The sequence below is a fragment of the Dermacentor albipictus genome, chromosome 6 (genome assembly GCF_038994185.2).
Source record: "Dermacentor albipictus isolate Rhodes 1998 colony chromosome 6, USDA_Dalb.pri_finalv2, whole genome shotgun sequence".
NCBI classification, from domain to species: domain Eukaryota; kingdom Metazoa; phylum Arthropoda; class Arachnida; order Ixodida; family Ixodidae; genus Dermacentor; species Dermacentor albipictus.
Genome location: NC_091826.1, coordinates 15,269,701 through 15,284,104, shown reverse-complemented (window position 1 = coordinate 15,284,104; position 14,404 = coordinate 15,269,701). Strand labels below are relative to the sequence as shown.

Here is a 14,404-nt window from a genome sequence, read left to right as displayed (position 1 = left end):
CGTTTAACAGTCTCGGAAGAGAATAGCAATTTACAATAGGCAGCGAGGCACTGGAAGTCGTAAGGGAATACATCTACTTAGGGCAGGTAGTCACTGCGGATCCGGATCATGAGACGGAAATAATCAGAAGCATAAGAATGGGCTGGGGTGCGTTTGGCCGGCATTCTCAGATCATGAACAGCAGGCTGCCATTATCCCTCAAGAGAAAAGTGTATAATAGCTGTGTCTTACCAGTACTCACCTACGGGGCAGAAACCTGGAGGCTTACGAAAAGGGTTCTACTCAAATTGAGGACGACGCAACGAGCTATGGAAAGAAGAATGATAGGTGTAACGTTAAGGGATAAGAAAAGAGCAGATTGTGTGAGGGAACAAACGCGAGTTAATGACATCTTAGTTGAAATCAAGAAAAAGAAATGGGCATGGGCAGGACATGTAATGAGGAGGGAAGATAACCGATGGTCATTAAGGGTTACGGACTGGATTCCAAGGGAAGGGAAGCGTAGCAGGGGGCGACAGAAAGTTAGGTGGGCGGATGAGATTAAGAAGTTTGCAGGGACGGCATGGCCACAATTAGTACATGACCGGGGTTGTCGGAGAAATATGGGAGAGGCCTTTGCCCTGCAGTGACCGTAACCAGGCTGATGATGATGATGATGATGAGCTCTCATATGTGCGCTTCGCTGTTAGTTTATCTCGTCACATCACCCTTCTTGCCGACAGCAGGTTCCTGCGCTTTGATAACACGTGCAGCCATAGAAGTGCGCGTAGTTATACAACGTGCGAAAAAAAAAAATGGCAGCCGTCGCCGATGGCAAAAAAATGGCAGCCTCGCTCGCTCGCTCGCCCGCCCGCCCGTCCGTCCATCCGCCCGCCCGCCCGCCCGTCCGTCCGTTCATTCGTTCGTTCGTCCGTCCGTCCGTCCGTCCGTCCGTCCGTCCGTCCGTCCGTCCGTCCGTCCGTTCGTTCGTTCGTTCGTTCGTTTGTTCGTTCTTTCGTTCGTTCGTTCGTTCGTTTGTTCGTTCGTTCGTTCGTTCGTTCGTTCGTTCGTTCGTTCGTTCGTTCGTTCGTTCGTTCGTTCGTTCGTTCGTCCGTTCGTCCTTCCGTCCGTCCGTCAGTCCGTCCGTCCGTTCATTCGTTCGTTCGTTCGTCCGTCCGTCCGTCCGTCCGTCCGTCCGTTCGTTCGTTCGTTCGTTCGTTCGTTCGTTCGTTCGTTCGTTCGTTCGTTCGTTCGTTCGTTCGTTCGTTCGTTCGTTCGTTCGTTCGTTCGTTCGTTCGTTCGTTCGTTCGTTCGTCCTTCCGTCCGTCCGTCCGTCCGTTATTCACTCTTTTGGGCTATTCACTCACATTGACAGCGTCAATGGCTTCTACAGCTTTATTAAATAAACGTTCACTATTTGATTAACTGATTCATCCGTTCATTCATTCATTTGCTGGAAGCCTCCACGAAGGGGGAAACTAACTGCTCGCATTCCTTTAAGCTATAGCCTACGAAACCAACATACTGTTTGTCTCCTGTGACTCTCAACTACAATTGGTGCAACTTACGAAAGCATTTAATGAACTGTGCTTCGCGCGCCATCCGGCCGCGTCATCCTTTCGCTGCAGAGCGCGACAACAATGAATAAGCAGGTCAAGGAAAGGAAAAGTACAAAACCAGAATGGGGGCTGGCGCGGACTACATTGTCATTCCGCCCGGAATACCCAGAACCACTCCAGTTTTTCCATTGTAGCCTCGAGATCCGAGTGGCTGGCCGAGAGGCACAATAAAATTGCACCTGTTGCGCACGAACTCCGAGACAATGGACGGCGAGGTCGTAACAGCCGCAAGCCTTGAAAATGCGCATCCGCGGAACGGTATTTTTTTGGTATTTTGGCTTGTTCTTGATAAATCTTGTTTCCCACTTCCCCGTTGCTTCTCGGTTTGTGCTTGTAGCCTTACGTGCACTTAGGTGGTTTGGGTAGAGTTGTAGCCTGTTAAAGGAACATTCACAAGGCAGCTGTGACTACAGGCTTGTGTTTATCTTATTTTCTTTTTTTTTGCATTTCATACTGCAGACCTAGTGAGTCTTGCCTGGATCGTAGATAGCTAAGCTGGTGATGAAAGCGGACGCGTTATTCTCCAACATGTTCCTGCCATTCTATGGCTCGATGCACGAAGCTTTTCAATGGTAAAACCCCTCTCTGTCTCGCAGCGCGTGGTACGCTGGGGATCACCTCCGGTCGAACTTACGACGTTCTTAAGAACAGCTTTTGTTATACTCGCCAAACATCTTCACTAATATAACGTTTAGTGGCACAATTTGCCGGCGCGTGTTCTTGGATCAGACGCTGTAGCGAACAAATTATTTTGCGAAAGCGGCCATCGTTTGCTATCTCGAGTGACCAGCTCCGTGAATTTGAAGCTAGGATTCGATCCGCGCATGCGCTGTTGGGGGGACTGCACGACGACGGTTGTGGCGGCGCTGATAACGCGCTTCGAGCTTCCGCATAATTTTTATCGCAATAATAGCTATCTGTGTGATAGACAGGCATTATAGCTGAGTGTTACTTGTCCTATAATATATGGGGTTTTACGTGCCAAAACCGCTTTCTGATTATGAGGCACGCCGTAGTGGGGGACTCCGGAAATTTTGACCACCTGGGGTTCTTTAACGTGCACCTAAATCTAAGTACACGGGTGTTTTCGCATTTCGCCCCCATCGAAATGCGGCCGCCGTGGCCGGGATTCGATCCCGCGACCTCGTGCTCAGCAGCCTAACACCATAGCCACTGAGCAACCACGGCGGGTTACTTGTCCTATACACGGCCGGTCTGGAGCGTTGAGGATGTGTAGTTGCCGTTGACCACTTAGACGTTATGTCACCTGGCGCAGGTATTCCGCAAAGATCGTTCTGAGAAGGATGTTGTTCGGTACCTCTGAACTTATTCATAGCCTTTCAATTGTTTCAACTGGGAGTGACAGGCAAAAAAGACATTCTCTGCAGACGAAACGATACAATACACTGTGAGTTGTAACTTTAGCATATTTCGTAGAAATATATACAAACCGCACACACGGAGTACAATGATATTCGGAGAAATCGCGGAGGTTGGGTCCGGATATTCTTCTAAAGTTCTCCCAGAAATGTCTGCTGTACTTTTTGAAAAAGCCGTATCTCAAAGCGCCCACTAGCTTTGTTCGAACTCTGCGTATAATCTTCGGAGATTACGCTCGCCATGTCTTTAAACTCCGTTTCAGATATACCAGGCAATTGACGCTACGAAGGCTGGTCTCACTGATCGCATCCGCGACCAAGAAATAGTGCGCCACATATGAAAGGAAGTTATGTATACGCGCCATGTAATTCGATGCAAAATTAAGTCTCGCACTTTTACGTCGCGAAAATACGACGTGTTTATTACACGAAAGCTGTAGGAGGTCTGAAACTGTTTTCCATGGAACGAGAGGGATGGCACGCTTCTGCAACCATCGGCCACAGCGCGCTACTGGCACTTGCGACCATATCGTAGTACGTCGGCGCCTGGAAGCACGAATATCCACGTGTAATACGTGATTTGACGTGAACTTGCGTCCAAACGTTGTGACTGCAATACATGTGGTAGTTATTTCGTACGAAGCGTTTCAGATAAGAAAAAGAAGAAAAAAGAATGTGTAAAGTGAGCTGTTCATGCCCGAACTACTTGCAAAAGTTCTCAAAGCGGACCGCTGGAGTAGTTGGATAATGAGCATTCTATGAATTTCCAGCGCTTAAAAGAAATAGGGGAAAAAAACAAGAGGAAAGACGCAAGGACAGGTAGGATGGAAAGAAGAATGATAGGTGTAACGTTAAGGGATAAGAAAAGAGCAGATTGGGTGAGGGAACAAACGCGAGTTAATGACATCTTAATTGAAATCAAGAAAAAGAAATGGGCATGGGCAGGACATGTAATGAGGAGGGAAGATAACCGATGGTCATTAAGGGTTACGGACTGGATTCCAAGGGAAGGGAAGCGTAGCAGGGGGCGGAAGAAAGTTAGGTGGGCGGATGAGATTAAGAAGTTTGCAGGGACGGCATGGCCACAATTAGTACATGACCGGGGTTGTTGGAGAAATATGGGAGAGGCCTTTGCCCTGCAGTGGGCGTAACCAGGCTGATGATGATGATGATGATGATGATGATGATGATGATGATGATGATGATGAGTCCTACAGTGTCCTACCTGTCCTTGCGTCTTTCCTCTTCTCTTATTTTTTCACCCTATTTCTTTTAAGCGCTGGAAATTCATGGAATTGCCCAAGTTGCTCCGCGTTTTCTGTTACGTAGGAGACGGCGCACGAAGAGTGGCCGCATGATCGTGCGAACGCCGAGGCAGCTGTGAGCCTGCACCTAAAGAAACTTCCGTCGCATTTATTATCAGCCTGTCATGCAAAAAATAATAACAAAATAAATAAACAAATAAAGAATTGCGTTTTCAAGTTGGTGCAGGGTACGCGACACCTGTTGCCTTCTGTTTACACTGAATGACATTCCAACATTGGACATGAACCACGCGCACTCGGGAAGGTGTCGTGGAAACCAAAACATACTTAACCCACTCCATAGATCCCCTGACAGGCCTTGTATTATGATTAATCAATCGGTAAGCTGTATTGAGTGAAAATATGTGAGTTCTTTAAGTTAAGCGAGTTATTACGCTCACGTCTATTCGTGCTCACATTAATTGACTCCCACCCATACAAGGGGTGTTCATATTTAAGTTTTTCCGGAATTGTGAAATATCGCCTGTGGCAGATTTTAGACCTTTCCTTCTAGTCCTTGAGCTGGATTATTCGTAGAGGCGGACATTACTTGAACGGGAAATCGAAACACATCTTCAACCAATTAAATAAATTTCACTGATTAACTTCCTAATTAGTCATATTGCGGCACGTATTGCAACTGACGAATTGTAGCCGGTGAGACTGCAAGACTTTCGCCTGTAAATAAATTTCCAGGAAGGCACGATTTTCTATATATTATTTCCCAAAGTGGGGAATAAAATACATGGGCGTTCCCGTTACTTTGTGTTTCAATGCATAAGAAAGCGTTTTAATAAAAACATAAGTCGAACAACAATGGATTTTTGCGGCGAGTTTGATAGCGCATATCTCCAAACTGTTGTCATCCTGTGAATTCATTCTAAGGGCATAGGTCTTGCAAACTCACCGGCTACAATTTGTTAATTTCAATATGTGCCGTAACATAATTAATTCGGAAGTTAACTAGCAAAATTGATTTAACTAGTTGAATATGTGTTCCTATTTCTCGCGCAAGTAATGCCCGACTCTGAATAATGCAGCTCAAGGATTAGAATTGTGTTATCTGCCTATCTGCAACAGGCGATTTTTGAAAAATCCGGAAAAATTAAAAATGATCACCCCGTATATGCGCGCTTGCTCATCACACAATCAGACAGGTACAGACATACACGTTCTACGCGCTCACAGCCTTCGTCACTGACCCATACCCTCATAGCCAAATGTGAAACGAGCGTCAGCGAATATCACCATTTCCTTATTTAGTCCTGCCTATTCTTAACTGTTTTTCTTGCGTCTTTTATATTTCCTATTTTGTTTTGCGCTGCTCGATTTTCCGCCAATCACGCAGAATGGGAATGTGCCACAACCTCACAAGTATCTACGCCTATGTCAGTTCTAACCAACATTTACTCAACTTGTGTTTAAACTATTCAGTATTGAAATATTTTCTCATTTTTTAAAATTATGATTAGTGCTATCGGATTCCTGGCCAATCTCCCAGAGTGCTAATATGCCACTGCGTCACGACGGATCTGCGTGTACGTAGATGGTAACCAACGTTCGTTTACTTTGTGTTTTATTTATTCAAAATCTAGGTAAATTCCCGATTTTTTTTTCGCATTTATGCTACCCGGATCCTCGGCCAGTCAGTCCCCCGGAGCGGGTACATGTGCCACCGACACGAGGGCCTATATACGCTGGCTATGCTTGGGCCGCACAAAAATCGGCGCACCCATCGTCATGCCGCGACGTAGTGCTCGAGTACTCACGTCCTTGCGGAAGGAGTTCATCCACAGGCTGGTCCCCACGCCGCCGGAGAAGTTGGCCTCCACGAAGCTCCTCAGCTTGTGGCCGTTGGCGCTCATGGCGCGCTCGCGCCGCAGCGGGGGCGAGGGGGACGCACGGAGGGGGAGGGCCTGCAGGGAGGGACCAAAACATCACCGCGCCGGCATGCTTAGGCACAAAGGTCGTAATGACTTTCCTTCGTGCCGTTACTTTCGAAGGAGGCGCAGCAAGGCCAGCCCAATTGACAAATGCGTTTCGTTCGCTTCAGGTTGTGCTGGTGACATACCTGTCTCTGCGCACAAATATTAAAAAAAGTGTAAAAAAATTAATAAATTCTGAGGCTTTACGTGCCAAAACCATGACGTGATTACGAGGCTCGCCGTAGTGGCGGGCTCCGGATTAACTTTGACCATGTGGGTTTTTTTATTCTGCACCTAAATCTAAGTGTACGAGCGTTCTTGCACTTCAGCCTCGTCGAAATGCGGCAGCGCTGCGGTCGAGCATCGAATCCGCAATGCCATAGCCGCGAAGCCACCACGGCGGGTCATAAATAAAGAATCTCTGCGCACGTAACACGGTTTTTGATACATTTGTATTGGGTATAAGCGACCTTGTGCTCAACGGCGCAACGCCGTAGCCACTGGGCCTCCGCGACGGGTAACCGATAAGGGCTTATAAACTGTCACTGATTGCTTCTTTTTTTTATTGTTTAGGAGGGCGTGCGTTAGTCAGTTGTGCAGAGCACCTTTAGCCTTTCTCTCCAACGGTTGGTTTCTTTTGTAAGCTTTAACCAAAATGAACTTGAATCTCACGTAAACCATTGTTTTGCCATTGACCAGCCGCATTTGATATGCGGAACATCGCGATTGGCTCGCATCCGCTCGTACGAACAATTCTACCGTAAGAACGTGTTTGTGAATACGGACCAGATAAATTTAGGCTAATTAAGGCAAGGGCCTAGGGGTATGCTTGAACACCGAGAGGGAGGTTCAGCTCAGGCCAACACTTCTTACGTATAGGCGAACGTAAATATGACAAACACAGATACAGCGAATTATTCTCTATATCGAACATGCGAGAGCCACTGACCGTTACTCGTGTGAAATAACTCCCTGATAAGGAACCTGATAAGGAACAAACTGGAGCTGCTGTCGTTGCCTGTGACAAAAGTGGTAACGTGTCCTTCGATAATAAGCGAACCCAACAAACCCGGCAGGCCATCAGCGTGAGTTGTCACAACTCGCGAGAGCCCAAGCCAACTTTCGTGTGTCAGTGACATCACTCGTCACACAACCAATTCATAGTCAGGAATTATCATGCCTATTTTCCCTAGGCTGCGCAAGAAGCGGGGCGTTGCGTTCGTATTTCACGCAGCGTTGATGGCGGGTGCGTCACCCTGACGGCACACGTTAAATTGCAAATGTGAGTCCCTCATTGCCTGAGGAGGTAGCGATTGCAGTGAGTGCTACGGTGTACCAGACATTAACAGAGTCCCGCATTTACACCAGTCCGCAGGGGCGACCTTGGGCATAAAATAAAACGTTCTTCGTCATATACTCCGCACCCGCCTTATATTTCGTAGGGTCGTATTTCCACTGAGAATAAACTTTCACTGCAGGTGTTGCACTTGCGAAGTGCCCGAATCGAGTCCAATACGAATATTTCATAAAATGTAACCTTCTAATATCGAATCATATTCAAAGTTATTGGTTCATTATTGAATCGACGTTACAATTATTTCTTCCATCTTTTTAACAATTCTTCAATAATATATGTACAACTTCCAGTGACTGTTTTCCCTTCCTAGTGACTTTTCTTGTCATTTTTTTAGTTACCAGTCCTTGTTATCTGTCATCTTGTATTTTTTCTCTTCTGTTTCCTTCTTCCTATCTAACATTTATATGTTTCTATTCCTTTTTCCTGATCAGCGGACAGACGTCGTGCTGCTTACGGTGGCAGTTGCCAGCGTACGTGTTCTGAACCCAACCAATAAATTCATACAGGAACTCCTCCGGCAGTTGTCAAAGTATGCGTAAGCATTGTGCCACTTGCTCATCTCCGAGCAAGCCCGGTGTCATTATCAGTGCTATGAAATTTTGTCCGGCCAGTACAAACGACAGCGCAGCGGCGACACCAACTGCTGCGGACGGAGGCGCGAGGTGCGCTGATAACCGTTTGATCATTATAAGGTGTTATAGCTCTACTGTGCCTTATTTATCCGCATCGAATCGTTAAGAACTGAGACCAAACGTACTCTGCCGGCGCCTGCATATGGCACGGCTCTGCGGAACGCGTATCTTGAAAGCGATCCGCCATGCCGACAGAGTGTGCCGTATAAGGATACCTTCTCGCCGCTTACTTAGCGTTGAAGAGAGACGCGCCCGTCGGTATCTTGAAGGCGACCTGCGAAAGGGACAGGGTGTGGCATGCGCCGAGAGTTTCGTGAGCACTGAGTTCTCGCCGCTTCATTCGCGTTAAAGCGACAGGCAGCACGAAGGTAAAGTCGCCTGCAGCTGCGGGCTCTATTTTGAAAACGATCGTCTTACGTTCGTTCGAAAACGATCGTCTTATGGTAAGCATAAAAATGCTTACGCATTTAATAACAATAATTCAGCGAGGTTTCTCGCGCGATATCACAAATCGAAACACCGAAATTAAAAATTGAGGCATTTGGGGGCTAAAACCACGATCTGATTATTATGTACGACGTAGTTTGGGGAACTCCGGAATAATTTGGACCACCTGGGGTTCTTTAAGTTGCGCCTAAGTCTAAGTACATGGGTCTTTTCGCGCTCATCGAAATGCGGTCGCCGTGGCCGGCATTCGATCCCACGACCTCGTGCTTAGCGTGCCCAACACCACAGCAACTTAAGCGACAAGCCGCCACTTAAAGTATTGCGAACATAATATTCGCTTGCACGTCGAGAGCTGGCAGTATCAGGTGGAAATATTTCTCCTGTGCAATGTCCATCACTATTGAGCTGATTGGGCTATTCGGTTTAATACGATAAAAAGTTGCAGGCGTTTTACTAAAAAGTAGTCGCTCCTAGTTTTTTTTTTTCGGAGCATGCGCTGGATTTTTAAAGACGTAGACAGTTCACATCACGTTAAATGTCAACGTTTCAACATATTAGTTCATTGACTACCGTCCGTAAGTGTGTTCTAATCTCGTGCCAGTCTCACGCCGTGCTCGTAATCTGCTCAGCACTGGTATGTGGTCATGACGCCGTCGAAATAATAATATACTCTTGCGCAAAGAAAAAGAAAAACACCGCGACATGAAAACTCATTACCTCCAGTGGGGCCGATTCTTCTAGTGGGTACGATCCATGTTCTGAGGCATCAACAGCAACAACAACATGAATGCACACACACACACGCGTTACAATGCTCTTCACGTTCTCTTCTCGTACGCTAGTCTTCGTCGCACAACACTAGTGTTCCAAGATGGCACGCCAACAAGCCCGCGTAGCAACGTTGTAGTCGATGCCGTCCAAACTCAGTCTAAAGCTGTCGAGTCCGGGCGGAGGCCTATAGGTGGCGATGAGTGGAACTCGTTGCAAGTATGCTCCCTCAGAGAGTGATCGGAATGGCCGCTTTACCAAGACTGTGCGCCGAGGTTTATACGAGAGTTGACTACTTAATCACGTAGTTCAAGTGTGCGAGCACAACGCCGTCGAGGAGCCCATCCTTCCTCTATAAATGCGGGCACTGGACGGCTATACGCTCGCTGCGCGATCAAGCGCAGATTATGGCACTCGCCGAACGCGACGGGGCAGCGCCTCCGTGACGCACTTTCGACGTTATCTCCGTGAGCGGCGACCCGTGGACGGCGAACCTTCGTTGTATTTTAAATGCGAAATCTTGGTGCCTTCCATAGGCTTCCCGCTTTGCAGCGCCATGTCGAAAATGGCGGCACGGAACTGGCAAGGCCGCATACTCAAAGAGACGCAAAGAGGTCCAGGACAGAAGTTTCAGATCCTAATGTCATCGGCTGACTTTTGAGTGCTTTTCAACACTGGTGAGATAAAAAAAAAGAACTGGCAGGATTTCCGATAACGGCTGGCGCTCTAGAAGAAGTTAAGCGCATCGAACGCGCATGTTGTAATGTGACGCGAAGCTTTCGTGAATCGGTTCTTTCGCGCACACGTGATACGCGACGTTAGACGCACGTACGTGCCTGTCATCTCGAAGAGGTACTTGCCGTTGGTCCGAGAGAAGTATGCCTGCAACTGTAGCCCGTTAGTTAGGGCGTCGCGGGCTGTCGTGATGGGTGATTGAGGTTGGTACCGTGCTGTCAGATCGACACGTGTCTAATTTATTTCCTGTGTGTGGCAGTTCTTCGGAAAGACAGCAACCGCAGCACCCGGAAGCTGCGGCCGTTGAGGGTATATCATCTTTATGCAATTAGTGCAATATTTGCATGATTTGCCCCTTTTTTCAAGCCGGCCTCAAAATCATGATAAACTATAGCGCAAAGAGGACGACAAAAGGAGGTTACTGGACAAGGTGCTTACTCTGCCACTTTCTTGTGTCGTCATGTTTGCACTAAGGTTTATTATGAATGTGCAATTTCTAGCCGTTCAAAGGATATTGCTTTAAAAAAGTCCAATTGTGAGGTTTAACGCCCCAAAACTGGACACTGGGTTTCAGGGACGGGCTAGCGGAGGTATCAGGCTTAATTTCGATCTCTGAGTGTTCCTTAACGTGCCCGTAAAACCCTAAACACGCGAGCACTTTTGCATTTTGCCAGAATCTAAATGCGACCAGGCTGCACTTGCAGCCTGTTTCTATAGCGCAATATCCTTTATGCATGTCTATGGGTAAACCTCAACCTTCAGTCTTATTTATCTTTACTTGGATTCACGCGGCATAACGTCATATTGGAGTTAAGTATGCCTTAGTTGTTACGCCCTGTGTACTTCATCACCCATTGACAACTCATTTTTACCATATGCCGGGCGCTCTTTTGCCGTATCTGGCTCTTGCGCCATAAAACGGGACGTTATCATTATCCTTGAGCTGTGTCCGCTACTGACGGTAGGAGCAAAGAAAATAGTCGACGTCGAGTGCCATAGGTACTTCATTTCTGACAGGAATCCTGAACTGACTGTCGCACCCAGCGCGGAGCGCATCCCTTGTGACGTGTTAGACGTAATCTTTGGCACAGTATAAGCAATCAGGTTTATTAATCGCTGCAATTTCATTAATTAATTGGCAGGCCACGATCGCAGACCATTAGGGCTAACTTCATGTGTTACGCACCATTTTCCAGGGGTTGTCTATGAGAGGTTCGGCATATTTTCTGTTTGCCCCCGAAGATTACGCGGAGCAAAACGTCATTACTACACAGGATTCGGCTGGGCGCTGCTTTCACCCGCCGTTACGCGCACCTCATCGGCCAATCAAACAGCCCTGACTATGAACACTGCCAGGTGCCTGAAACACTGGAACACATACTGTGCGAGTGCCCAGCTTATATGCACGAGCGAAGGAGGTTAGAAAGTTTCCTAGCTGGCGTTCGCAGGCAACCACTGTCGGAGGAAGCTATCCTCGACCCATGGCCTGACACTGCCACTTCGATGCGTGCAACAAAAGTGTTGTTGGAGTTTCTACAGGACACCAAGCTCAACGAGCGGCTCTAGCAAGGCAACTGTCTGATATACATAAGCACTCACCACTTCTCCTATCATCATCATCCATCCCCGTACTTTGACCCCTTCCCTTTTCCCCAGTGCAGAGTAGCAGACTAGAGCGCATTAGCTCAGGTCGACTTCTCTGTCTTTCCTGTCAATAAATTCTATTCAATATTCAATCAACATATTTCGTCAGTCCTGAAAATATGTATTGGTGAACGTGGCTGCAACCACAAACTCATTTGTAGCAATCTGCGCCTACATGCAGCTGCCATTCTTTTTTTCCCTCATCGCCTAATTTATTCGAAAGTAGTGTTGATTTTGAAGCTGAACACTATCAAAGCAAGATTAATACTGCACGAATATTTTCGTTACCACAAATTCAACGGCGATGAGTTTTGTCTCGATAGAAAAGCCGCATAAAGTTTCTGCAACTTCACACCCATTACGGGGGATTGGCCAAGAATAAGCACATACCCAACAGTAAAAGCCCAAGAATGAAGTATAGCCCAAATATAAGAAACCCGAGGAAATCAAAGAAGCCTTTCACTCCATCCGCTGAGACCTATGCGGCTATACATTAAATGCAGATGTCTCATGTCGCGATTTATCATTTGATTACGCTCACTGGCACTAGTAATTTCTCAGTCAAAATTTTCTGCCCTATCAAATAGACCATCCGGCGGCACACAACCCAATGCCTGGATTTTCATTTTTCTCCAAAAGGGCCAAATCGTCGCAAACACCGCGCCCATCTCGTCCGCTTTCTTCAGAAGAGTCCTCAGCTGGCCACGTTTCCTGCTGGTCTCACTCGCGAGGACTGACCGACAGCGCTGTGTTGCTCACCTCGGGACCTCTTGCGTCACTGTAGTCAGGCTACTAAGGCTAACAGCTAGTGCGTTGCAGCCTGAGTGTAATCAAACGCTGGGTTATAGCTTTGCCCAGCTTGTTGCCCTGCGAGCGTGTATGCTCAATTACGATCACGCTGTACACACTTAGCCGTGAGAATGCTCTTGCCAAACGGTTCTAGGGCAGAATTAATTGCAGTGATACCCCAGCATACTTAGGCAAACAGTATGAACCAAGTATTCAATCTGTACTCCTCCTTATTGCTCTTCTTGAGCTCTGTCCTTGGCGCCTTGTCGAACAAAGTGCTTTGCGAAAACTTTAATGGTTTTTGCCAGCAGTCTGTGCTTGAGATATATAAAAATGGAAGAGGCAAAGGCGACTCCACCTTCGCTTTCATATAGCGTCTAAATGCCTGAAAAAGCCCGCACTTTGCGACCGAGTTGAACCTCTGCATTCGTAATTACTTCCCCCTCTGCCTCTCTACGTTCTTGTTCTGACGCTGTCGGTACTATGAAATGGACGATAAGCTGCCCAACCTTCCTCCAAGCCTTGAAGAATGAGCCAGGCGGTTTAACTGAAGCGTTCACTCGAGAAAGCTAATCAGAACTAAGGGGGAAGTTTTTGAGCGTGCAATCGGCGCACATTTGTCGTACAATCCTAACTTTCCCAGCTTCTTCAGATTTCAGCCGTCTTAGCAAATGGGCTTGTTAATTTTCACTCTAGCGGTCGACGCTTGATAGCCTGCATTTTAGGCCCCTGAACCCCGCTCACTGTATATTCCAATGTACGCAGTAAAACATTTTGCATCTCTAAGGGTACTGGCTTGTCCAATGGTTAAGCCCTGGCTCTTAAGAAGTAAGATAGAATCGGTGACGGGGACAAATAAAGTGTTGTTGTTTCGGTTACTTTCTTCTTTTTTTTTGTTGCAAGTAAACACGACGGCGCGAAAACAGACGACACGACAATTACATGAAATCAATTTCAGCAGCTATCACTGTCGAACTCTCGTGCCAGATATTTCGGTGCGCACGAAGTGGTCGGAATTAGTACGCTGCAGTTTTCAACTACGGCTGATAGCATGTCAGGTGTAGTTTGAGTTCGCTGTCGTGTACAGTAGAAGTTTTTTTACGCCCACAAGAGCAAGGCTGTTAGATCCATGGGCCAAACGAGCACCTTTAAAGGTGCAAAATTTTATTACTGCGCACATACAAGATTTCTCGGTTGCCATGTAGCCTTGTTGAAAGCGATCATAATGGTTCTTTTGCTGCTGGCCACGAGACATATGGCGGATTTTATTCCCGGAAGGCGGCGGCCGCGTTCTAACAAAGGTGGAAGGAAAAAAAAAAGAAAGGCTCGTTTATTGACGTTTTGAGCAAAATAGAGAGAAACTTCTTTTCTAAATGATTTTTCGTCCAGGTAGCCGCTGTCGCCGTCAACAGTCGTTGTGACGACCCCTGATGAGCCTGTTTTTCCGCGGCATTTGAAAAACAAAGTGCGTTCTAGAAAGTTATTTACAAACGAAATCCGCGTAGCGAAAATGTCGGCGCCAACATTTACGTCAGGTCGCGAAAAAAGGAATAAAGGAAAAAAAAAGGTCGCCTGTCGCTTAATATCAAAATTTGTCGCTAAATATAGTGACAAATTCGCTAAAATTGCAACATTGCTCCGAAAGGAACACAGCAGACTTTGATAAGGTTGCCTGCTACCGTTGTTACCGCCGTGTTTCCGTACGTGGTTTACTTCTTTGTGCTCCTCTCTCGCTATCCCCTTATTCATTGCCTAATGAAGGGTAACCCACCATAACCAGCTTTGCTTAACATACTAGCCTTTCTATACATCCTTTCTCTCTCTTG

General features: G+C 47.0%; 1 protein-coding gene across 2 annotated transcripts in view; it reads right to left on the bottom strand.

Moving 5' to 3' along the window:
* Positions 1 to 14,404, bottom strand: part of LOC139060807 (phytanoyl-CoA dioxygenase, peroxisomal-like) — a 45,216-nt gene that overhangs the window by 16,362 nt on the left and 14,450 nt on the right. Inside the window, exons 1-2 of one of the 2 annotated variants that reach the window (XM_070539972.1) lie at positions 9,360 to 9,916; positions 6,051 to 6,197 (exon numbers count right to left, since the gene is read on the bottom strand). In XM_070539972.1, the coding sequence (XP_070396073.1) occupies positions 6,051 to 6,146 (96 nt within the window). In that variant the 5' untranslated portion in view covers positions 6,147 to 6,197; positions 9,360 to 9,916. Of the gene's footprint in view, positions 1 to 6,050; positions 6,198 to 9,359; positions 9,917 to 14,404 lie in introns of those variants that run through there. The other variant, XM_070539971.1, reaches the window with a different exon arrangement.